The sequence below is a fragment of the Hippoglossus stenolepis genome, chromosome 22 (assembly GCF_022539355.2).
Source record: "Hippoglossus stenolepis isolate QCI-W04-F060 chromosome 22, HSTE1.2, whole genome shotgun sequence".
NCBI classification, from domain to species: domain Eukaryota; kingdom Metazoa; phylum Chordata; class Actinopteri; order Pleuronectiformes; family Pleuronectidae; genus Hippoglossus; species Hippoglossus stenolepis.
This window is the reverse complement of record NC_061504.1, coordinates 17659436-17686935: the sequence shown is the minus strand read 5'-3', so window position 1 is coordinate 17686935 and position 27500 is coordinate 17659436. Positions and strand designations below refer to the sequence as shown.

General features: G+C 44.4%; 1 protein-coding gene across 1 annotated transcript in view; it reads right to left on the bottom strand.

Moving 5' to 3' along the window:
- Positions 1 to 13340, bottom strand: part of grip1 (glutamate receptor interacting protein 1) — a 28461-nt gene extending 15121 nt beyond the window's left edge. Inside the window, 7 exon segments of the mRNA XM_035147296.2 lie at positions 1 to 88; positions 424 to 499; positions 678 to 761; positions 1143 to 1288; positions 1552 to 1687; positions 2659 to 2739; positions 12890 to 13340. The exon segment at positions 1 to 88 is cut by the window's left edge and continues 58 nt beyond it. Coding sequence (XP_035003187.2) covers positions 1 to 88; positions 424 to 499; positions 678 to 761; positions 1143 to 1288; positions 1552 to 1687; positions 2659 to 2739; positions 12890 to 13028 — 750 coding nt within the window. The 5' untranslated portion in view covers positions 13029 to 13340.
- Positions 13341 to 27500: the final 14160 nt, after the last annotated feature.

Below are 27500 nucleotides of genomic sequence, written 5' to 3'. Positions count from 1 at the left end.
GATGCTCATGGCCTCCGACAGCGTGCTGCCGTGGAGACGAATCCCGTCGATGCTGAGCAACCGGTCGCCCGGTTTGACGGTTCCTTCTCTGGAGAGAGAGAGAGAGAGAACATTTGAGTTTTTACAGAAGTTACTGATTTAGTTCATTTACTAAAATCCTCTTATTTTATTTAAACTATCCCATAATTTCATTTCTTGGTAAAGCACTTTACTCAATGTTGTTTTTAAATCTCAACAAATTGTCTTTAAAACTATGACAAAAAAGAATAGCTGCCGATTTTCAGTGAATAAAAAGGCAAATTTAACAAATTAAAAAATGTTAATTTCTGATTGACACGTAGATGATGATTAATAAACCAACATCAGATTTATAAAAGCTGAAAACCTTCTCAGCAAAGGACGAGAAGGTCAGAGGTCACTCACCTGTCAGCCGGGCCCCCTTGCCTGATTGTTGTCACGACGATGGGACGAGACTTGTTCCTGTCTTCATGGGCCCCTCCTGCAACACAGTCATGCATTAATGGGTATTTATCACACACACACACACACACACACACACACACACACACACACACACACACACACACACACACACACACACACACACACACACACACACACACACACACACACACACACACACACACACACACACACACACACACACCAACACTCACCTCTGATGACGAAGCCGAAGCTGTTCCCGTCTTTGTGGAGCGTGACTTCCACGTTCTTGAACAGGACCCCTGACCCCTGCACGGCTGCAACACACCACGACATCGACACGTCAACATCTCGCCTGAGCCACTGAAGCTTTAATCGTCTGGACACACGCTTTCTTTCCTTATCACACGTTAGCGGTGTCATTTCTAACTAATACGGACACATCGTCATAATATGAATATAGAAGAGTTCTATATCTGAAATTCTATAGTTTCATTATTTGATACACATAAATATATCAGATAACTATCAGAAATAACACTAGTCTATTTCCATGTGAGTTTACCTGTCGGGAGCCGGTGGTGGTGTTATAAGTTATTTTCCGTCATCTTGTCTCTTGATCATTTATAAATAAAGTTATATTTCTGAGTTTGAGAGAATTAAATAAACACTGAACTTGGAGTGTAACTCGTACTTACAGACGGGCGGCAGTTCGTACTCGACCTCCAGGACGACTCGCTCCCCGACGTTCTTCAGCAGGCTGATGATTTCATCGTGTCTGAACTTGGAGAGGTTGATGCCGTTCACGGCGCGGATGTAGTCGCCCACGTTCAGCTGGTCGCTTCTGGACAAAGAGTCAAAATGTTAGAATCCAAATATTATTTAAATCTTTGTCGCGGACTCGAGTCGACCCGACTTAATTAGTCAAAGGTCAAAACAAACCTAAACTGGGTCAGAAACCGATAACAGATTAGGATTTAACAGAATAGGATATAAATAAACATTGTATGGCTCATAGGGCCTAACAAGGTGTGACCTCCTCTGTTCTTCACCCTCAACAAGAGCAACACAACAGAACAAAACCACAAAAGAAAGGTGTCACGTTACCTGGCCGCGATGCCTCCCTGCCGCAGGTTCGATACCCGGGGTTTCCCATCTTTGTCGATGCCGCCCGAAACCGTCAGTCCGAGCGTCGTCCCCTCCTTCTTCATCAGCTCCACCACCGAGCATCCCCGAAACTCGTCTGCGTCACAGGAAGAAGGACGAGGATCAAACGCCGTGTTCTGTCATCATTTTACAGCAGAACCCTCGGTACAGAGAAATAAAATAATAATCCCGACACAGTGAAGTCATCTTCTGTTTGCTCGTCCATCTATATTTCATCAAACACCTGAAATATTCAGCAGCAGAAGCAACCGACTGAGAGAGGAGACGGTTCAGTGCCGGCCGGGTCCGACGGGATGTGACAGCTCGTCTGGTGATAACACACGCAGCAGGATTTTATCAAAATGTCTCAGTGAATATTTATCAGGAGAGATTCTCCACTTTAAGGATTGAGACGTCTGATCTTCGGAAGTGACCATCACTGTCTCCCTCTTCTCTCATCCTCCTCCTCAGAGGCTTCACCGTGTCCTTTTCACCTTTCTATGAAACACCAGCGCTGAGTCACTGTCTGAGAAAATGAATTTACTCTTGACCCAGAAAACAACAAAACGTTAGACGAACCAGTTTCTGCAGCGACGGAGCAGAAACCTCAAAAGTGACAAGTTAAATTTACGCTGAAGGAAGATGAAGCAAAACACAAGAGTTGTAGATGAATTTACATTTTACTACGAGTCTAAATTTACTCTGAGCCTGAATAAGAAGTGAGTTGAGCAGAGAATCAGTGGGTTTGAAACTATGAAGAGGATCAGAGGTGGTTTCTGAAGCTGCGACAGTTTCTATAATTGACTAAGTTTATCTGATTTGTATTATTTAGTGGAGAAACAGTGATCACAGTTATCTCACTGTCTCCTCGAGTGTTTCAGCTCAGTTGGTTCTTTCTGTTTGTTCAGATAAAAGGTGAAAATAGGCCGCCGGCTCCAGGTGTGAGGAGATAACCAGCGAGTGCAGGTCACCGAGAGAAAACATCAGCAGACTTATCTGTCGACTCTGCAGCTGGAGTCACGACGACAAGAGTCAGAGCAAAGTGAGAAGACCATAAACGTGTGTTACCCGGGATGCTCTGCCTCCTGATGGCCAGCGCTCCGTCTGGAGGTCTGGGCCCGGTGGCGTGTTTGCCGTACGGCCCCTCATCTGAAACACAAACAAACAACGCATGTTACTTACCACACACACACACACACACACACACACACACACACACACACACACACACACAATGTGTCTGAAGCTCCACCAGGTTCTCCGACTGGTCTGTCGCCCCAAACTGGCTAAAAACACCATTAAAAACCTCCCTCAGTTCCTTGCACTGATTCTGAAGCTGAACTTCCTGAAGCTGGTTCTACACATTAACCAGTGACGAAGCTCGACCAGTTAAATCCAACCCGAGTTCATCCTGGTTTGCAGCAGGTTCATATTAAACCTCAGTCCCTCTCCAGGACTTCAGGTGGTAAGAGCAGGGAATTCAAACTGAACAGTTTAAGTTAAACTGCAGCTGAGCCGACGACACGGAATCAGTTTGTGTTGCATCGTCCTACTTTGTTCGGTTTGATTCTATTTCATGGTTACATTTTATTCTGTTCTCGTTTATTCTAATCTGCTCCAGATCTTTCTCCTCTGTTTGGTTCCAGCAGCCGAGCAGCTCAGAAACACAATGGGGCTCTGAAAACACACAGACACACACACCATCACACAGACACACACAGACACAGCATAGCTAAATGAAGATGAAAGCTGAGCCTCCTCCTCCACCTCCAGATGTAGGACAGCAGCATCTCTTCTTCTCTCTTCTCTCTGTCGACAACACACACACTCTCACAGGGTGTGATGTATCCATCACCCCCTGGTGGCGTGCTGCAGTATAGGTTAAAACAACCACCTCCTCCACGTTAGCAGATGGGATACGAACCAAAAAATAAATAAATATATGTTTAGATGGTGACTGTAATTCAGTTGACAACCAGTGCCACCTACAGGCTAGAAAAGTAACAACAACAGTAAAAATATAGGTAATGCTTCAAGAGTTTGTGTTGAGGATGAAGAAATAAAACAATCAATTAATTGAATCCAGAAGAAAACACAGTTGATAACGGGAGAGAATCGTTTTCCTCATTTCAATATAACGGCCCAAAAAACAATAAGACACAAAACAACCAGAATGAGACTCAAAGAGAAAAAACCCCAGAGAAAAACACGAGATGAGAGAAAACCAAGCAAAATAAACCGCGAATCTCATTTTTCCCAGAATCCTGCAGCTCTACTCGTCCATCAACGCAGCATCAACACTCAAAAACAATTTACTGTTTATGTTCCACAAACATGATCTAAAGAATAAAACAACCGAGATCAGAACATTTGTCTTCTCGGACGTTGCGGCTGCAGATTCTGTTTATTCTTAAAATTGTATTTGCGATTAAATAAGTGAAGTAAATTCAAATATTCCTCAGATCCTGTTTAAATGTGTTCTGTAGTTGTATCGTGGGAAACAAGTGAAAACATGAACATATAAATAAAACAGCAGAGACGTCGTCCTGATCGTCTCATCGTTCAGATGCTTGTTAAACAACAGCATCTGGTTCCTTTATCAGATCTGTAACTTTTCATTTTCACTATCCAATTACTGAAAATACTTAAAATGATAAAGTTAAATAATGTAAGAGACGTCTGCTGATTCAAATAATGTAACTTCAAGAGAGTGAACAGATAACAGATAAATAAAATCACACAGTGCACATGAACACATCGTGATGAGTTCAAGGTCGAAGCAACGTTGTAATTTTAATGTTTGAATAAATGTCAGGTCAACAAACACACACAAACGCACACAAACACACACAAACATCACTGCTCAGATACGCACAACCACAAACACTACAGGTCAACACAGCTAATGCCCAGTAATACTACAGGGACTTGAATAATTCTATGTAATGATCAGATGTAATCAACTTTTTTATTAATATTCATTATTTTTATTATCTGACAGTGAACTGGACAATCACTGAACAGGTGGAAAAGGCCCCTGGATCAGATCAATGAGAAACACACTGAAGACAATAACACAAAATGACAACAAATAGAAAATCTATTCCAAAAACTCCAAAAAAGAGATCAACTACCTCAATAAAACACAAAATGACTGAAATACAGTGATCACAGAAAACAAAACATTACCACAAAAACACACAAAACGAGAAGAATGAGACAAAACTACCACAGTAAGATGGAAGATGATCATAACGACACAGACAACGACCCAGTAAAACACAACACAACCACAATCCTACACAAAATGACAAGAAAATGAACTGAATGACCACAAAAAGACACAAAACACACTAACGACCAAAAAGAGATTGATTGATTGATTCATCTATAATCCTGATTGTTGTCTGTCAGAATAAAGACTTTTATTTTGGTGATATGTGTTAAAATAACAACAAGCTGACTTTAGATATAACTTAAGAATCTGAAAACTTCTACGATCACGTCACAAACGCGTGAAGCTTCGAACTGAACCAGACGTGATAACCTCAGAATAAAAACCTCTCTCTCTCCCCGATCTGTTCTGTGCTCGCTCGTCCTTGATAAAACACACCATCAATATTACATTCATGAAAATAAGACGCTCTCTCTCTCTCTCTCTGCTCACACTCACTCTGAAGCTCTCTCATCCAAAGATACCTGCAGCCATCGACTGAATGAATCCATCAGAGATCATCCCCCCCCCACACACACACAGACACACACAGACACACACAGCTGGCTCTGGTCATAAACACCCTGATCTCTCTCTATTTTCAATGTTGCTGACATTGAACCAAATCTCGTTCGACCGTGCAGACAGACACACACACACAGCACACACAGACACACACACACACACACGTATGTTCCACATGCAAACATGCTAATCCCTCCATCACATACATCCAGCCTCTCTCTCCCTCTCTCTCCCTCTCTCTCTCCCAGTCTTCGTCTATGTCGCTCTACCTTTGTTCACCCTGCGCAGGATCTGGCAGCGACATTTAAACGACACGGCGATCATGGTGAAGCCGAGCCGAGCGTCGCCTCCCCCCCCAGCGCCATGCAGATGCAGCCTCCACAAACTACACCTCCTCTTCCTCCTCCTCCTCCCTTCTCCTCCTCTGTGAGCGACGGAGTGACGGACGAACGACCTCCTCAAACGTGAGCCATGATGGAGGGAGAGAGGGAGCGCTGCAGATGTGAAGCTGCTCCATAAAATGAGGCAGTGGAGGAGGAGGGAGGGAGGGATGGAGGAAAGGGGGGAGGGGGGAGGCAGAGTCTGCGCAGATTAGAGGATGAAGAGGAGGAGGAGGAGGAGGGAGCTGTATCTCTCCACAGATTTGTAATGGGTTTCCGTGCAGCTGGATGGAGGGAGAGAGGGATAATGGAGGTAGCAGGGGGTGGACTGGAGGGATGGGGATGGATGGGTGAAGGGAGGGATTGAGGGAATAATGGATGGATGGATGGAGAGAGAGAGAGAGAGAGAGAGAGAGAGAGAGAGAGAGAGAGAGAGAGAGAGAGAGAGAGAGAGAGAGAGAGAGAGAGAGAGAGGGAGAGAGAGAGAGAGAGAGAGAGAAAAGAGAGAGAGAGAGAGAGAGAGAGAGAGACAGAGAGAGAGAGAGAGAGAGAGAGAGAGAGAGAGAGAGAGAGAGAGACAGAGAGAGAGAGAGAGAGAGAGAGAGAGAGAGAGAGAGAGAGAGAGAGAGAGAGAGAGAGAGAGAGAGAGAGAGAGAGAGAGAGAGAGAGAGAAGGGTTATTGAAAGAGTGATGAGGGGAAGGAAGTGGAGAAAGGTGGAAGGATAGGGACGGAGGAAAAAGGATGAATGAAAGGAATAACTGAAGTGGAAGACGAAGGGGAACAATAAGTTAAACCAAGGGAGGAAGGATGGAAGGAAAGGAAAGAAGCAGCCGACGCAGACGTGGAAACAGAACGTAGAACTGAAAAGATTATAATTATAAATCAAAATATAATAAACACAGCAATTGTAATGTTTCAGCCAATAAGAACCCGGCAGGTGTTTCCTGTGACGTGAGGAGGGGGGCGTGTGCTGTGAGCAGGAAGTGGTCAGACGTGTGTGATTAATGTGGATTAGTGACGTCATCATGTCTGCAGGTCTCTCTCTCTCTCTTAATGTCTCTTGACCGCCGCTCCTCTCTGACGTCACTCTGTAGTAACGTCTTGTTCTCTGATCTGATCTGATCTGAGCTGATCCGTGCTGCCCCCTCCTGGTCACACAGGCCATCTGCTCCACTGTGAGACTATCACGCCCCCTGCTGGAGACAACACGGCAGCACAACGTACTGACATATAACCAAGTATTTACTGTCATCAGGTTTCCCTCCAAACTATTAATATTACTGCTGCTAATACTACAAAAAAACATCAGCAGCAGTAGTTAATCAACAAACACTACAACTGCTAATATCTGCTGTTGATGCATCCACAAAAATATCATTAAAAACAAATACTGCTATTACTACGAGTACTACTGCTGCTTCAGGTAATACAGCAACTGGTAATACTACCAAAACGCTAATAGAACTTCTAGAACTGCAACATAATTATTAGTAACACTACTACTACCAATACTACTAAACATAGAAAAATAAACCATCATTGATAACAACAGCTACTATAAATACTACGATTACTACAACTTCTATTATTACTGCTGCTGATAACAAAAAATACTCCAAACTAAACATCAACATCAGCTAATACTGCTACTACTAATGCTTCTGGTAATACCAGTACAACAGATATATATCATCTACTGCTGCCAGACATAATACTACTGTTGGCATGAGTGTGAATACTAAAACTAAAAATGCTTCTAATAAACTGGGATGTTTCTCTCCAATTAAAAACTTGTGTTTATATAGAAGCTGTGACTTCAGTGATCTGGCATTAAAACTACAAGTATTAGCCTCATGGTGGCGCTACAGGACAACCCAGAGGAGACGGTGGATCCTCTGTGGACCATGAATGTCTGAACCACATGAACATCCCTGTGATTGTTGTTGAAACGTTTCTATTCGGTCAGAGATGATGTGGTCAATCAGTCGTCCCAGTTTGACCATCAGAGGTAATAACACGCATTAATGAGGTGATGAAGCCCCTCCCCCTGCAGTGAAATCAACCAACCAGCCCCCCCCCCCCGAAACACACGCACGCACACAGACCCACACACGGCTGCAGCTGTTTCCATGGAAACAAGCTGATGAATAATTGAGGGGAGAGACCAACCCTGCATCGTACAAAGAGTGATTTTGAGAGATGAAAGAAGCGCTCACACGGACACACACACACACACACACACACACACACACACACACACACACACACACACACACACACGGACACACACTACAGGTTATCACAGGCTTTGGCATTTCAAAATAACCAAATCAAAGTGCAGCACTAACAATGTGTGTGTATGTCAACACCCCCAGCGCAAAGTTAAACTCGTGGGTTTGAGTCACCGTGACATCTCCTTATGTAAGTGCACACACACACACACACACTCAGAGTGCTAATAACACTGTTCCAGAGTCTGTGAGAGCAGAGGACGGATGTGTAAACCTTTAATTAACAGTCACAGTCAGACTGACGGGTTTTGTGTGTGTGTGTGTGTGTGTGTGTGTGTGTGTGTGTGTGTGTGTGTGTGTGTGTGTGTGTGTGTGTGTGTGTAGCAGATGGGACAAACCGTTAGAGCTGTGATCAACAAAACCACGAACACTTCAGATCCTCACTCAGCGGAGAGAGGAAATAAGTCGCTGCACGTCAACACAACGTTTCTGATACACAATCTGTTCACACACGACAAAACAAATCGTCTCAAACCAACGAGATAATGTACAAACGACAGGAAGTGGAATCAACTTCACTGAGAATATTCAGGTTTTTAAGTTTTCCTCAGCGTCAGAGTGAATTCAAATTCATATTTTACAAAATATAAAATAATATTGTACATAAAAAAGAGAGCACATTAAAACCAATAAATCACACTGATGTTTAAGCTCATATACACTTTATAGACATACAAGATAAAGGACAAAATAATAAAAAGTCCTAATTACAGCCCGATATATAAAGTCCACAAAACTTTCTATTTTGTGTAAACGCCTTTATCTTCTGTATCATTTCAATAGAGGGAACATTTTTAATTTTTTCAGGGCAATGAATCAAACTGACTTTAGAAAGGAATTTACTGTTTCCACATTTTGTTTAACCCAACTACAGTTTCTGATTTAAACACAAGCTGATACTTCACTTCGAGGAGAATTCTAAGAACTTTATCTAAGTGAAATAGTTAAACCAGGAGCTGTTTGATCAGAGAAACCTAAACTATCAATCTAATAATTCAGTTAAATCCCCAAATAAAAACACATCGATTCTGATAAAGTGGTCTCATGTTGGACGTGACAAACCACAATACAAACACAATCTCATTTTCTGAGTAAATTTATGGCGAAGACTTTAGCCTGAGTTTTATTTTGCTGAACCTAATAAACTGACTCCACTGCACCCGGATGTGTTTTCTACTTTTTCCTAATCCTCTTAATTGAAGAGGAATCAGACGAGAAAAAGAAGAAACATTGGTTCTTTAAATTGAGAAAACTAATTAAACATCATATCGTAATAATGAGGGAGACGTCCTCTGAGTCCCGAGAGCCCGACGCGTTAATTAATCTGAACTTGTGCAGATTCGTGCTCCACTTTTCTGTCTCTGTCTCTGAAGATAATCCAGCAGCGAAGAACGACGCCTCCAGAGCGAAACCAGTCGCAGCTAAAAGTGGGAAACGTGGGACTGAGCGGCTGCAGAGTCGAGACAAACAGATGAAATATAAAGATGTGTGTGCCACCGGTGGGGGTCCTCACACAGCCAAAGACCAACATGTTGCTTTTCAGCATCTTTCATCCACCACTTGAACAAACCAGGGAGAGTGGATTGGCCAACTCGTCTCAGCTGTGCCCATCGACTCCCCTGGTTCACCTGGAGCGGCACTGAGCCTCCTCCATGTTTCATCATCTTTTCTTTCTCTCATTATAACAAGGTGTGAAGTCGGGCTCAACCCTCCCTCCGCTCCTCATCCTCCTCTTTGTCTCCATCATGTTGAACACAGGACCAGTTATGTAAATTAAGCTTATTTAAAGCATTAATTAGTGTGAGCAGCCTTCACATAACAGACCACTGCTGTGAACTGCACTGGTCTGAACTCAGCGTTCAACAGACGACACAGTTTCTCCTCATCAATGTGCTAATGTATGCATCATAATGTTTCAACATGTAATGAGATCATCGGGCGGAGGAGGCGGGCGGGTGGGGGGGCAGCCTTCTGGTTTGAAAGGAGGCGGAGGCGCCTACAGGTGAGATACAGGTGACATCACTAAGGGAGGCGGGGCCAGAAGACCAACGCCTTTAACAGACACAAATACCAAAAGAATAATGTTGATATGAGTGTAACAGTATGAAACTCCACCCTGAGCCTTGACCTCCAGCAGGGGGCGCTCAGGTTCACCTACTGCATGTTCTGTTGACGCGTCAGTAACAAAGCTAATCACTCAAAATTCACCGTAGTGAGCGAAGCTGCGTCGATCAGAAAATCATGACAGAAACTTTCTACAGGTTCTTTATACAGAGAAGATACAGATCAGAGTTCAGCAGGTTTTCGTTCCTCAGGTTCGTGGAGTCGTGATACGAACAAAATCTACTGACGATAAAACATCTGTAAATCGGATTTAAAGACTCAAAAAAGTGGATTCAGTGTTAGGAAACCAGATTAAATCAGCGCCTAGTGAGAAGAGGAACAGTGAACCGGGGGTTAGCCAGTCAACCGTCCTTAAAAAGCCTTCGTATAGAATCACACGCTGTGCTACACAACCACAACCCCACACACACACACACACACACACACACACACACACACACACACACACACACACACACACACACACACACACACACACACACACACACACACACACACACACACACACACACACACAGGAATATTCCAGTATTTTTTCCACACACTAATAAAACAGTTGAATGTCGGTTATCAGCACATAAACACACCCACATACAAATATGTTGGTTTAAATAAATGATGTAAAATTAAGCTTCCACAAATATCCACAGACAAGTTTAAAAACACTGCAACAACTCATTCAACAATTAACGTATAAATCCCGTGGAGGAAATCACGGGTTTCAGTTTACAGCACATGGACAAAGGTCTCAGCTCTTATCTCATAAACTTCTCCGGACATCAGTGTCTTCTACCTGCTCTACTTTCTCATCCTGAGATATTTTTATTCCTTTATAATTTTCCTTTTTCTCACCTTTGCGTCGTGTTTGAATCGTCATTAACACCCACTCGCTCACGCTCAAATCGTGAGGAGGATCTCCTGCTGTGTTATTACATCAGCTCCTTCAGACATTCTGCAGACTCTTTACTGGGCGGCAGGAGGAACTGCACAGAAAGTGGATAATGAATCTGCTGATATTAAGATAAATGCTCGACATTTGCTGCTTCCTGAGGATTTGATGTTTTAATTCATCACGTCAGAGTAAAGTGAAACTTGAGACATTTCAAACTATGTTCTGACATTTAATTGTCAAACCTAAAGAAAACAATCTGCAGACGAGAAAACCGACGAACTGAAAATAACATCCTCGAGTCCACCTCCATTCCCAATCATGTGAGACTACAAAGTGAATCTTTTATCGCACGCTCGCAGCGCTCACAAACACTTTCATCAGAGTAAACAGTTTAGTCGACGGCGAGTTCAAGTCCTGCTGGAGATTTCTCCAGAGACCGAACGCCGAGCTGTGAACCGGAGTTCAACCGCGGAATCTAAAACGTTCCTGAATCTCATTTAACCACAGAAAACATTATCGTCTGAGGCAGCGGAGAAACAGAAACTCCACAAACCCGCTGCACTTCACATCCATCGTGGTCCATGTAAAACATGTAGAGCAGATCTTAAAACGATTCCACTGTGTCGAACGTGTCCCTCCGCCGAGGCCCAACAACCTCTCACATGAGAATCTAGTTCTTATAGTAAAAATATAAAAGAAAACAGGACGTGGTCTGAAAAGCTGAATTCATTATTTGTCCTGACGAGTCGACAGGAAAATCAATGACACGTTTATTTTACTCTTAACTGCGTTTTTCTGCTCAAGAACAACAATAATTAGAAGGTCACTCAGAAGAACTCAAACCTGAACCAAGTCCCTTTAATCAAATCAAGCTGCATCAAACTACTCATGAATATCAGGCCCATAACGATTTCATCCAGATCCATGAATTATTCTCAGTGAAATCAGTGAAAAATTATGAAAAACGTTCTCGATCTGTTCCCGGATCAGTTCTTCTCTGACCCACTTCCTTCCACCAAGTTGCATGATAATCCGTTTCAGGTGTTTTGTACAATCTTACTGACAAACAGACTCAGAGGTGAGAACATAACCTCCTTGGTGCAGGGAACAACAATAAGGATCAGCACCAAATTCTACACAATTATGAAAATCAGCCAAGGAATAAATATGTCTGATTAAACCTGGAAACACCAGGTTCTCTCTCAAACTGCAGAGACAGTGGATATCCAGAGTCTCCACCACAGACAAGACGAGTGAACAGAGACGAATTCTGTTTATAGAAGATCAGTTCCACGTTTTGTGTGTAGTTTAGTTACAGCTGTATCATTTTAAAGCATCATAAAGACCTATCCAAACATATCTAACACCTACTGCGTTATATATTTTAACATATTTCAGACTTTTAACAGCCTAATATTCAGATTATTGAGTTCTGGGCTTTTTCAGACCCGTTGGAAACGCTGAGAGAGACAAAAGAATAAAGATCAGAAAGAGACAAAAGAACAAAAGGAAGTTTTCACTGAAGCCGTTTGTTTCCAGTGAAGTAAAACCTCCAGCTGGAGTCAGACAGGCAGTCAACACTTCCTGCCTTGTTATTACCCACAAACCACCTGGCCCCCTGTCACCTGGATACCTGAGTGTGAGTGTGAGTGTGAGTGTGAGTGTGAGTGTGAGTGTGTGTGTGTAACCGAGCCCACACACACAGTTTTGCTAACGACCTTCATCTATAATAGAAAACCTGACACACTGACTCAGGATGTCTTCGTCATAATCTGTTGATAAGCTCCTCGCTCGCCCACACGAGACAATAAAACAAAGCCCCCCCGTCCGTCCCTCCCTCTCTCTCCCTCTCTCTCTCTCTATGGGACTCACTCAGTAGGTGTGTGTTGTACTTGCTGGTGTAGTAGTAAACGTCCTCATATCCTTCCTGGTAATCGTCGTCGGCCCGGTACCTCCTCCCTCGCCTCCTTCTGCTCAGCAGACGCAGCAGAGCCAGGAACCGCTCCATCATCACCTGGTCCGAGCCGGGCCGGGCCTGGCCGGGCCAAACTGGGCCAGGCTAAGCTACTACGAGCTAACAGCGAGGCGAATAACGGCAAGAGCTGACGGAAAGCGTTATTCCACAGAGAGAGAGGGAGCGAGAGTGAGATCAGGTTTCCTCCTCCTCGCTTCTGCACATGCACACACACCTCTGGATGTCTCACACACACACACACACTCACACATCAGCAAGCGTTTAACACGCACTAACTCACTCACATGTTCTTTGTATTCTCTCCTCTCTCGCTCTCTCTATCTGCAGCCTCCTCTCTCCCTCTCCTCCTCCTCCTCCTCCTCCTCCTCCTCCTCCTCCGTTCCCGGCCACTTCTTTCAGCTGTTGGTGCATCTAGCCCAGCTCAGCCAATCACAGGGCTTACAGCTCTCTCTCTCTCTCGCTTCTCTCTCTCTTCCTCACACTCACACACACACACACACACACACACACACACACACACACACACACACACACACAAACAATGGAGCTTTGCGATGCAGGAGTGCTGTGTTAGAGGGCGAGAGCAGCGAGTGAGCAGAGTGTGTGTGTGTGTGTGTGTGTGTGTGTGTGTGCGTGCATGCGTGCGTACTGTAAACGTGCACTTGAGGAGTCAGCAGAGAGGAGCTTCTATTCCTTCATTAGCTCCTTCCATCCTTTGTTGCATCCTTTGTTTTCCTTCCTTCCTCTTTTCTCTGTCCAAATTTGCTGTTTCTTTCTTCCTCTCCTCCTCCTCCTCCTCCTCTTCATCCCTTATTCCAGCAAGGGGGAGGGGAGAGCGTGTGTGTGTGTGAATTCCAGAGGGTGGTCTGTAATTGAACACTGGGAGTGAGGAGAGGAGACGAGGAGAGGAAGAGAGGGAATAAGAGGAACGCAAATATCTGGAGGAAGAGGAAAAGAGGGGGATGTAAGGTGATGAAAGGAAAAGAAACTAGGAAAGGGGGAGGAGAGGAGAGGAGGATGAAGAGGAAGAGAGAAGATGAGGTGTATGATGAAAGAAGGGAGAGAAGGTGAAACTAGGACAGAGGAGACGAGGGGAGCAGGAGAGGAGAGAGGAAAGGAAATTCGGAAAAAGAGGATAGGAGACAAAGACAAGAGACAAGACAATGATTAGAGGGGATAAAAAGGAAAGGAAACAAGTGTATGATGGAGAGGAGGCTAAACTAGGAAAGAGAGCGCAAGGGAAGAAGAGGAGAGAGAACACTAGGAGAAATAACAGAAGATGAAGCAAGGGAATGGCAAAGGAAAAGAAACCAAAAAAGAGGAGAGGAGAAAAATCCAGGAGACGGAAAGAAACGAGAGCAGGAGATGAAAAGAGAAGGAAGCAAGGAAAAAGGTGGCGAGAGCTCGGAGAGCAGAGATGAAAGATGGGGGAGAGGAGGTGAAACTAGGAAAGAGGAAGCAAGGGGAGGATGGGGGAGCGAGTGGACATGTTGATGACGCTTCAATCACGTGACGGATGTGAAACTGGAAGAAAATATCTCAGAAATGTTCATGTCTGAAAATGGGTCGAATGTCTTGTTCTTGTTTCTCTTGATTTCTTGAGCTGTGTAATTGTGTCGTCTTTGTTTTGTTGATTGTGTTTCTCTGATTGTTCTCAGATCTCTTAATCTCAATGAGACTGATTAAATAAAGATTACAACAACTAAAATATCAAACCCAACAACACCCCCCCCAACTTGTTTTTCTTGATCCCTGTAAGTTGGCCCACTGGGGCTCTGATGGCAGCCGGCACTAACCCACGTGGGTCCCCCCCGACACAACGTGTTGGCAGAACCAACGACAAACTGGCAAGAGGAGACGAGTGATCAGAGGCCTGGAGAACATCTCATCATCATCATCATCACATGAGAGAAAACCAGCGTGTTACTGTGCGTTTGATCCTGAACACAGAGACGCCACCGAGCCCAGGACACGGAACTCGGCAGCGTCAGATTCACGACCAACTCTTCTGTCTCTTCACGCCAGAGTCGAGATCAGAGTCGAGATCAGAGTCGACACGACGGAAGCACGAGAACAAGAGTTTAATGTAGTTGGTCAGCCAGGCTCAGCTGCTCACACACACACACACACACACAGGAAACACACACACACACAGGAAACACACACACACACACACACACACACACACACACACACACACACACACACACACACACACACACAGAAACACACACACACGTTCATGTGTCCTGAGGTCAGAGGAAACATTCACACAGTGAACCTCTGTGAACTCTGACCTCTGACAGCAACAGTGATTGACCGCAGGTCTGCAGGGTGTACAGTGACAGTCTAGGGTGTGTGTGTGTGTGTGTGTGTGTGTGTGTGTGTGTGTGTGTGTTTGACCTCTGACCCAGGTCACATCCTCACTTCACGTTGCACTGGCCTGACAGACGGAAAACCCAGATGCAAATATGACAGACAGCAAAACACACCAGATAAATAATAATTGATCACTGATGATTGAATTCGCAGCGTCTTTAAACTCTGGCGACAAAACTTTATCGACTATTTCATTTGCGTTCTCTCTTCAGTCTCTTTCTCGTCTTTGTGACACGACCGTGCGACTGAATATAAAGATGGGCGAAACGACGGCTGGAAGAATTTAAGCCGAACCATCACAGCAGGAGGCCTGACTCCGCCCCCCTCACCTGTCAGACGTCCCAGGGGGCGACAACGCCCCTCGAAGTGTCTAACGAACGCCTCGAACTGACAGAGCTGACAGTCGGCAGATGGTCGAGTCCCATTAACTGACACAGGCAGAGAGAGAGAGAGAGAGGAGGAGAGGGAGAAAGAGAGATAGAGAGAGAGAGAGAGAGAGAGAGAGTGTGTGTGTTGCTGCTAAAAATGTGGGTTCATTTGCATATCGCTCTGAGGCTTCTGCAGCTCTGCAACACGATTGGACGCCTCGGTGGTGTGTGTATAATCTGATTCTCCTCGCTTCACTTCAAAACGCACACTCACTCTATCCTCTAGCTCCCCCTCCTGGTCGCTCAGAGAAACACATCAGCTGCGTCCAGGAGAGAAAACTGTACATTTTTGACGCTTCAGAGGTCGAAGTTTGACTAAAGTCTACCCATGATGCACCAGGGCACAGGGACAGGGAGACAGACAGTGATTGATGAAGCCTGAAGGAGAGCGAGACAGACAGAGACCTAGAAACAAACAGAACAAAAGAGACAGACGAGTGAATCCACGGTCTTAATGGACTGCTGAGTGACTGACCTTGATTCTTAATGGACACACACACACACACACACACACACACACACACACACACACACACACACACACACACACACACACACACACACACACACACACACACACACACACACACACACACACACACACACACACACACACACACACACAGCATCGACTTCCATTGGTTCCCTACAGGCTCGGTCTAACCAGAGAAAAGGACAAACAGCTGGACAACATCTGGACAAACTAAAGGACACAAATTGATCTAATGGACAAAATGTCTCCTGTCGACTGGATCAACATCATCAGAGTCAAAGTGATGCACATTTCAAGGTGATGACAAAGACGAATTCACTGCACCGATGGAAACAGCAGTCTGATGAAACGAGCCTCGACTCCCTGGACCCTGATTTAGGCTTTGGTCCCTGGGCCTTACTCAAATATTGGGTCCTGCAAAGCGGACTGGGCTCCCTGAAGCCTCGAGTCCTTAGACTCTCCTAAGGCCTTGAGTGCTGCTAAAGCCCTGGGTACCTGCTGGAGCTGTGGGTCCCTGGGCACCGTTAAGTCCTTGGGTCCTTGGGACTTATTGAAGCCTTCAGTCCAAATACCGCTGCTTAAAATGTAAGTCCCTGGGGCCCACTGGAGCTTTGAGTCCCTGTCCCCAGTTTGGACTTGGGTCCCAGGACCTGGGGCCAGCAGTCAGTGATCTATTGATGATCGTTCTGCATCCTCACGAGTTTGGACAAGATAAAAACACGACGTACACGAGTGTGAACGCAAACACACACACATCAGTCAAGGATAAAATAGATCAGAAGAAACAGTGGAAATTCTCACTTCTCTGTCGCTCAGCAGGTTTCAGTGTCAGACCAACTGCTGGACTGTTAGAGACACACTGAGACACGTGTGTGTGTCTGTGTGTGTGTGTGTGTGTCTGTGTGAGAGAGAGAGACAGTGTGTGTTATTAAATGTTTTGTGTCAGTGTGTCCTGCTGGGTTTATCCAAGTAGAAAATGAGTGTGTGTATGATGCCAGCAGCCTGGCTCTCCACCTGGACGCTGCCCAGGGCTGAGTGTGTGTGTGTGTGTGTGTGTGTGTGTGTGTGTGTGTGTGTGTGTGTGTGTGTGTGTGTGTGTGTGTGTGTGTGTGTGTGTGTGTGCTGAACAGATGAAGGACAGTAAAGCAGATACTGATCTTGGATCTGTTTCCTCCGTTCATAAAAATGCAGTGTATTTTGTAGAGTGCGGCTCGTTTGTTTGGTCTGGACTGTCGGCTCGTTTTATTACGATGACATTTCCCTCTTCAGCTCAGAGCCAGAGAACGACGGTTGTGAGCTCGAACAACAAAGCACTAAACAAACCTACAAGGCTCTTCTAACAGCACCATCAATATGTCGCTGTTTTCTCTGGAAGATCCAAAAATTATCTCCTGAGAAACCGAGGAAAATGTAATAAAACGTTTTATCTGACGGAGTCACAGTGATTTAAAAATTCAACCAGATCAAAATCTCATTTTTACGCCTCATCCCTCAAATCAGTTCAGCACTTTTACTGTAATTCTGCTGAGATATAAATAAACACAAACAAGAGGCAGATGAAAACATAACCTTCAAGGTCACTTCATTAAATCATTCAGCCTCAAATAGATATTTTAAAGAGAAAATGAACGAAAGCTGAAATCAGACCAGACGTGTGATTTACTTAAATTATCTGAAAAACACTCAAACATGTAGAGTTGTCTCTTCATGAGGAGAATCAGCTGACTCAGGATCAAGAAACGTTTATTTACATAAAGACATTAAATATTCATCAGGCCACAGTTTGACAAACTGTCTATAAACGGAGAGGATTTATTTCTGTGGCTACTCTCGTTAGGAGTGGACGTCCAGCAGAGACGACTCTAGAGACTGAAACGCAGGACGATCAGCGAGATAAAACACAAACAGCTCAAGTCTCAGTTTCCTCTTTTCACAGCATCTCTTCAACAAAGATCCACAACTAACCAGTGACGAGTCGTCTGCAGTGGAAAGATTAAACTCAGTCTGCAGCTCTGCCTTCTCCTCACAGGACTTTCATACAGAGGTCGACTGTCAGACCTGCAGAGGACGGAGCTGACAGCACTGATCTGACTCTAGATACTGTTATCCTGTCGTTTCTGGAATCACTTTCAATTTGTGCACCGGAGATAATTTCACAGAAACAAAAGCTCGGTACGACATGTTTCCACTCCCGTTTGTTTGTTAGCTGGATTTCACAAAAACTACTTCACGGATTTCCACAAAACGTATCACTGTCTTTAACATTATTTACATTCTAATAACATTTTAATATTTCATATACTTGCTTATAACAATTCATACACACACACGTGCTCGACCAATCAGGAGTCAGTCTCAGCTGTCAATCATAACGTCTCAGCTTGTTTTAATTACCTAAAATGACAGAATTCATCTTTGAGAAACATTTATTATTTAGTTAAGTTTTAGTTTGGTCCATGTCCCGTCTTCTAACTATGGAGGAGGCCAGGTTAATGACCTGTACCGCAGCCAGCCACCAGGAGGCGATGATTTGGCTTCACTTGTGGGAGCTGTCATATCGGCTACACAGAGTTCTGTGGTGCGCCCTCTAGTGGAAGGTTCCAGTGACATGCGTAGTGCACAGCAAGTATGTGAACAGTTACGCTTACGATGCATATGGTTGTTTACGAAAACACGTGGCGAAACAGCAAGTGCATCTCCAGCCTCAGTCCGCATTGTTCAATCACTAGGTGGCGCTGTGAGCCATGTTCAACCCAGTCACTGTAATACACATGTAAGTGTTGGTGTAAAAAATAAAGTGCGATGTTGATGGAGTCTGAACGTTCAACTGCCTAACGTGGTGTTCGTGTGTGTGTTGACTGCACTGCAGGAGCTCGTACTGCGCTGCCTTGTGACACAATGTTTGCACACACACTTAAAACACACACACATTTAACGGGATAAACTCAGAGTTTTATACACAACGACACGTACACACAATCAGCAGTTTGTTCCACAGAGACGTGGTGAGAGAGAGAGAGAGAGAGAGAGAGAGAGAGAGAGAGAGAGAGAGAGAGAGACTTGGTAAAATGTGTCAGAGACGAGAGGGATAATACACTAAGCTGAGCAATGTGGATGTACACACACACACACACACACGCGCGCACACACACACACACACACACACACACACACAGGTCTACTTCAATAATCCTGAGGACAAAGATGAGCAGAGTTCTGACATCAGCATCTCCTAAAGGACAGGGTGTGTGTGTGTGTGTGTGTGCGTGTGTGTGCGTTTCGGCTGGAGAGAAAATGGTTTGTGACGTTGTGTGTTACCGTGTGTGTGTCTCTTGGTGAGTGTTTGTGTTTGAGCCATTTTCTCTGCTTCTTAGTCAAAAAGCTTAAAACGGTGGGATGATGTCATGCCGTCTCACACACACACACAGTAACACACACTGTAATCATCAGACACACACTCTGGGTGTACCATCCTCACACAGAACGCTCGTGTGTTCATCACGACTTCAGTAATTTTGACTGTTTTAATTTAAAACGTAACAACAGCAGTTTATTAGTTAAACCTGTTTCGTCTGATGCAGCAACACATTGAACATAATGTTGAAATATATTTGTGATTATTTCCATTTTACAAAATTACAATTTGTCGTTTAGTCATGAAATGTTAAAAACATACCGACTAAATGCTTGAATCACAAAGTCTGAGCTCAAGATGACGTTTCCAGATTCATTAATAAACTAAATATTAAATGTATTGTCATAAATGACAAAAGGACAAAAAGTTGTCACATTTGAGAAGCTGCTACCAGTTTGATAGTTTTTTAATTTTAAGGATTTATTTATTAATAGATTTAATGAATTTTTTCCAACAGTTTATTCTTTAATGTTAGCTCTGTGCTTAACCAGCTCTCCTTGCTGGTTAACAGTAACTCATCCTGGTGATGCAGTGACTCAGTATGTGGATTGTTCTTCTGAATCATGTTGTGGTTTCTATCTGTTAAATTAGCAGCTGCAGCCGTTTCCTCTGGAGTGAAAGAGCCTGTGGCTGAGAATCCCTGAACTAATGATTAAATACATTATTAATAAAGAACTGACAGACTGTCCCAAAAATACCCTCCTCAATATGCACATGATTCACATGATTCAAGCGTGGTCACCTCCTCCGGACCGAGCTGTTGGGATGAAGGTGTTTGTGTGGGGGGGGCTGAACACAGACTCTCACTGTGGCCTGAGGGTGGACAGGTGTCCGTCCCTTCTGGAGTCACCAGGTGAGAAAACAGGGTCGTGGACGTGACACTGTCGTCATCAGCACGAAGCAAAAACCTGCCGGAGGCGGCGTCCATGTTTTTACCCTGAGTGGTTTGAGCAGAGACGCTTCGAAGCCTCAACAACAGTGTTTGCTGAACCTGTGACGTGGAACCTTAAAAGACTAACAAGCCTTTTATTTTTAATTAAATGTCATTAACTAAAAAAAAATATATATATTCTATCATAAGTCAATTAATCAATGAGTTAATGAAGGGATAATTAATCAGCAAGAACAAAAGATTATTTATTTATTTAAGTTATTTGAGAATCTGCACATGAATTGTTAAACTTTATTGTTTAACGGAAAATGAAGTTTGTCCAAAACAAGATTAATGTTGGATAAATAGTAAATTTATGCCAAAACACAGATTGTGAGAAGTAAATGATGTGTTGAGTGAGAAGAGAGTTTTAGTCACGGAGAAAACGCCAAAAGCATAATATTAATATTTGCCATTTTTTTATTTCCATTTCACAATGAAAAAAATACATTCTACACTGGTCTGATTATCCTGAATACAAAAACCTAATCACACTGTGTTTGCTATTTCTCTATTTAATTGTCATTTTCCCTTTCATCTTCAAAGCCAAATGTCAAACTCCAGGTAAAATTCAACTTGACTCTCTGCAAACAGCCGCTGAGTTTCTGTAGCTGCTGTTTTTCCACCTCCGTCTCCTGCTGCTCACCAGGAGGTGAGATGTTCCTTTGAATTTCATCTCCTGACGTTCTCTCTTTGTATTTAACTCCTGTGTTCCAGGTTTAATGTCTAATCTTGTTGGAGATGAAGTGTTGAAAAATCCATTGAGACGTTGTATTAAATCAAGCTATACAAATAAACCTGACTTCATCCACGCTACTACAGTGGTGTACAGTAGTACTCTGTCTCTGATGGTTCGTCCATCTATTATTTACCTGTTATCTATTTTTACTCCCTTTGCGTTTGCTTTTGTGAGCTTTTCTCGTACTGTACCCTGTTCTCTGCTTGTTCTGCAGGTTTCACATGTTTTGCTGCTCAGATTTTTGTATTTAACATTTCATTATACTGTGTTTTTTTCTAACGTCCCACTGCGAAGGACCGAGCGGCCGCTTTCCTTGAAGCCGTATACCTGAAGATTGCATTATTATCTCTCCATGAGCTCCACAGACAGGTTTACAACACAACACTAAATCAACCATGAAATATCTTTACGACAGCCTCTGGGGCTGAAGCGAGTCTGATTAAAAACATTTAACACACCCACTCCGGCTCTGGACCGGGGCTGCAAGTAACAATTACTTTCAATATTGATTAATTTGATGATTATTATCTTGATTTATCGATCAATTGTTGCCTGAGGTAGTGTCTTCAAATGACCGGGGTTTTTCAACAGTCTGAAACCAAAAGGATACTGAGTTAATGAAAAATCTGTGACAGAGAAAAGCAACAATTATTAAAAAATAAAACGTTTGGTGTTTTATCTTTATATCATTACTTTATGAGGCTGTTTTCAGACCTGCTGTGAAGTCTGGATCTTTTCCTGAAATGTTTAGGAGGGGCAGTATGGGAGAAATGAAATGTGTGAGTCAGTTGCTCCAGACATTTCAGTGAGTGGGTCCATGGTGAGAAAGATGTCTGCAAAACTCCCAGTGGGCGTGTTGATGAGGTTTCTAACACGTGACGGACGTGAAACTGGAAGAACACAAACATCTCAGGATGAAGAAGAGGAGCCGTACACGTAGAAGACGAAGACGTCCACTTGGAAACACGAGGAGGTTCCAGATCTTTTGGTGATGAGGGCCGACGCCGGTGTGGATGAGCTGTAAACAACAACACTGATCTTTCCACAGCAGAGTTTATACGTCATGTCCGGCCTCCTGCTGCTCTACAGGCTCCGCCCCTGCTGCTCTACAGGCTCCGCCCCTCGCCTGGATGTTCCCACATGTTCCTGTTGGTGTGAACGAGTCGGACCCGACAACCTGCTGCTGCTGCTTCACAAACACCAACTACACAACATGTCCAGATGGAAGTCTTGAGTTCACGTCTGAAAACTGCTTTAGTTTAACGGAGGTTTGGATCTTTTTTTTGGTTGGTACATTCAAACACAATCTGTTGCGTATTAATCCACAAATCCTTTAATGTAGAAGGCAACACTTCCTTCACATCTCCATCAACAATGTACTGGTATTAGCGTCTGTTTGTAGCTGCTGTGGTGTCTGGTGCCATCTGTGTAGTATTTACAGTTGAATAAACCTGTTGCCTGTTTCCTTGCACATTGTATTGAAGGAGACACATTCTGCTCATATTTGAAAAGGTATCGATGAACAGAAACCGACGCGTCATCACCGACCTAAACCGTACGGGGGGGGGGGCAGTTATTCTGCTTCCACATGTGGTGTCAGATTCAACAAACCATTTTTAGCTCGTGTTTAAAAGGTTTGAACTCCACTCAACGAGGCCACATTCTCCACTTTACTCGTAAATGAGAGATGCAGCTGCTTCTAACCCTGTTTAACCCTTCAGAGAGTGTCCTCGTTTCGTTTTGCATAAATTCCACTGCTAGGACTTTCACAGAAATCAGCATTTGGCCTGTGTATCAATATACTGGATGTGTTTGTGTGTCATAATAATAATGAAAGAGAGAGTATTCAACTTTAATCTTAGATTCAACCGTCTGGTTACTGGATGTCTGAATGTATTTGTAAGTCCATGAGAAAGTGACTCTACTTCTCACTTTATAACGTCAGGAAACATTCAGGAGTTTAAGTCTCAGTCTCTAGTTTCAAGTCTTCTTCAAACAGCTGATGTTCATTTAGTGAATTATGATCATTCATAGTCAAACAGACCATTAAACACTGTATGTATTGGGGGGTGGATACCACAGTGTGATTGACAGCTGGTACCGTCCAATGGGTGCAGGTGTAAGTGGGCGTGCCGTGTCCTCGAGCTCTCAGACAGGCTCCACCCACTGCTCCTCCAAATATGGTTACTTCTGGTTTCAAAAAACCAAGATGGCGCTGGACACAAAGGCTTCAAAACGTCGGCTCACAAACCACCGGGTGACGTCACGGTGATGTCATTATCTGAGGTTCTTCCCAAAAAGACACAACGGAGACTGAGACGCTTGAAGCAGCAAATGTTTTTTGCTTATATTGAAGTCAGTTAAGATTAATAATTCCAGCTGCATCACCGTAGAGTTGTTTAATCGTTTGGTTGATTGAAAGAAAATAAATCTTCCGTTCAGTCCCTTTGCGAAATTTCAGCGAAAAAGTGCGAAAGCAGCTTTAGTCGGTCTCTCGCTGCAGCTCGAGGACTCTTTTGAAAAGAGATGGATTATTTTGGCTCTTACACACAACAACCAAACGGACACTGCTGCGACTCTGAGGGAAGAAACGCCCGCCCCATTAAAAAGAGTGGTCCACAACAATGGCCCCGCTCCTCGGAGACGACACGTCTCTGCTGAATGAGCCTGATCAATACGTAATGTTCAACTTGGTAATCCACCGTTGGAGAAAGTGTCATTTATTGTATTGTTGCTCTTTTTTTTTATTGTATTTCTCTGTTCTACGATCAAGTGAATCGATCCCCGACTTATTTCTGTGTTTAAGCTTTCAATAACAGCTTCATTTAAAAAAATTAATCAGTTTATAAATGGATTCTGGTTCTGCGGAGAAGATAAGTGGTCAAACACTCAGCTGGAATGAATTGAAGAGCTAAAACGGCGAAGCGTTGAGCTGGAGCTTTTTCCACAACACTGACTACGATTACGTGGAAACAAATATTCACAATTATTCAGAATGAGAAATTATCTTGATTATGGTGTTTACGTGAGTTGCTAATAGAATATTCCATTCATTCTGTTTACATGCTACAGAGGATGATTATGACTCACATCATTATGTCCGATGTTATTTGGTTTTTAAACCTCAAATTGAATTAGTTAAATGTTCGATTCTACCGTTTTCTTTCTTAATTTACAAAAGCTTCAATTTTAAGCTTCGTGTCATCCAGCTGCTGGTAACCGCCATCAGTGATTAAGTCTGAAGTGATTAAGACGTATGTTTGTGGCCGTTTTCAGACATGAACTCCTGAGACGATGGAGTCCAGAGTTTCTCCGGAGTTTATTTCACAGATGAACAAGGCAGCGGGAGATTCTCCGCTCAGACTCGAGGGATGAAGCAGCAGGAGGCAGCGTCCGCCCTGATCACCAGAACCTCTCAAATCTCCTCTTTTCCAGTCGACGTCTTCTGTGGCTCCTCTTTTGCATCCGGAGATATTTGTATTCTTTTGTGTTCTTTCAGTTGTGCGTCCATCGCGTGCTACAAACGTCCTCAACACGTCCACTCGCTCCTGGCCTATCCTCCGGAGGATCTCCTGCTGTGCTCTCACTCAGACATTCTCCGTAGTTCGGACTCGGGGTTGGACGGACAATGTGCGGAGCGTCATCAGAGTTGAGTACAGGTCTGAAATCAGCTCATAATGCAACTAAGATTACAAAAAACACTGCTTATTCCAAGTATGACCTTATTCACGTAAAGGAAGAACCAGAAAATGCTTCGTCTTCATCACACGATGGTCTTCATCAGGTTAATATCACAATTGACTGAAGAGTTAATTATCAGATGATTTACAAGCAGATGTGAACCCCTCCTCTGGAGCCGGAGCCTCCTGAGACAGTGAGGAGGTGGGAGCAGGATCAACATGACACCTCCGGCTCAGAGGGACATTAACGGAGCTGCTGTGAAAACACGGAGCGCTGCTGTCACGGCTTCTTAACGCGAAGCCTGTCAACGTCCGGAGGAACCGACAGAAACGCACTGACACCGGGGCTGCAGCGCGCGCACGCACACACTGTCACACACACACACACACACACACACACACACACACCCTCGGTTGACCAGCCCCTCGCCCGGTTTAACCGCTGGTTAGCCTGTTAGCAGCCCGGCGGCTAACTCCGGTCCACTGGTCACCGGTGATCGCCCGGTCACGATGAACACGTTAGCGCCACACAGCGTGAAAAGGAAAATCACCGTAACGTCACCGTTACCTCACCCGTTGCGTCAGATTCACTCACACACACACACACACACACTCACACACTCACACGCACGCGCTCACGGTGTTAGTTACCAACTTTCACTAATTTCACAGTCACGGTCAGCACGAGACCGCACCGGTTATCGGTGGTGCACGCGCTCGCTCAAACACACATTCAGAGAGAAACACAGCGCGCACACACAGGTATGTACTGACACGTTCACACGCACGGCGGAGGAGCGGGGGACTCGCCGGCTTGAACAGTTCGGTCCGATCCGGTCTCTCGGTCTTACCTCCCTCCTGGTCCGGTTGGAGACAGGCCGGGATGTTCTTCTTCCAGCCGGGCATGATGCACCTCAGGGCGGATAGGGAGTCCAGGGCGGCCCGCTAACACACACACACCAGCAGCAGCGGCGGGAGGAGCAGCAGCGGTGGCGACAGCAACATGGCTAGTTAGCATTAGCTTCCTCAGCTGCTCCACTATACAGAGACCACCTCCCCCTGTCGGACTCTACCTCTCTCTACCTCCCTCCCTCGCTCTCTCTCCTCTCTCTCTCTCCTCTCCGTGTCTGTCCTCTCTTCTTTCTCGTGTTCTCTCTCTCTCTCTCTCCTCTGTGTGCTCTCTCTCTCTCTCTCTCTCTCTCTCTCTCTGTCTCTCTCTCTCTCTCTCTCTTTTCTCTTCTCTCTCTCTCTCTCTCTCTCTCTTTCCTCTCTTTGTCGGTGTCTCTCGACCCCCTCCCCCTCTTGGTAACTCTACCCTCGAGCCTCTTGTGGTCTCAAGAGGGGGAGTGACGTGATGACAGTGAAGGAGCACGCGAGGAAACTCTGAAGTGCAGGTGCAGGTGAATTCGGTGAAATGAAATGAAATGAAAGAATCTGTGAAAATTCTGTGTAAATTAACAAAAAGTTTTCTCCAATGTGCTAATATCCGCTGCGATTTAAGCAGGGGTGAATCCAGGGGTGGGGCCAGGGGGGCACTGGCCTCAGTTTAAATCTTAATTGGCCCCTGAAGGGCCCCTGTCCTGTCAGTAGCCTTTTTAAATAAGCTTCCGACTTACTAACAACGAATATGAAAACTTCTTAAGAATCCTTATTTTCTAAGCTCTTTTGGAGAGGAACAACATAATCTGTGTAATTGAGGCCCCGTTTTGGCCCCTGATTTAGAAAAGTCCTAGGTCCGCCCCTGCATGACGACACACACCTCTGTTCTTCATTCATTCACAGCAGAGGGAGAGAGGGAGAGAGGGGGAGAGAGGGGAGAGGGAGAGAGGGATATCCTCTGGGATCAATAAAAGTCTTTGGCTAAATATCCTCTTAAGTGCTTCTGGTGGAACGATCAGGTGAAGATGTTCCATAAATCCCCTCTAACTGTTTAATGAGACTGAAGGTGAGTTTCCATCCACGTTGTTTTATGTGCTTTTTCAGTTTGAGCCCATAAAACAACCACAGGAGGAAACGACAAACATTTGAACAAATACCACAGAAAAACTGCGATTGTTTTCAACATTCGGTTTGGCCACTGTAAATAAAGATGGACGACGTGTCTCCACTTCCACAAACACGAAGCTGTAATATCGCACATATATGTGAGTAGTAATCGTGGTGGAGCTGCAGTATCATGGTCCCGCCTGCACATGTGCTCAACCAATCACAAGTCAGTGTTACACATGGAAATCTCCTGTAAACCTAAGATACTGCTCCAGTCTTATATTCTATTCAACTATTCATGATGGGGAAATTATTTCCACGTGCTTTTCAGCTCCAGCAGCGACACTCGCAGTTTGTTGGAATAATGATGAAGCCACAGACACATTAACCTGGAAACCACACACATACACAGGTTACCTGTTTGAAGGTTGGTTCCTGTCCTGACTCGCCTCTGAGG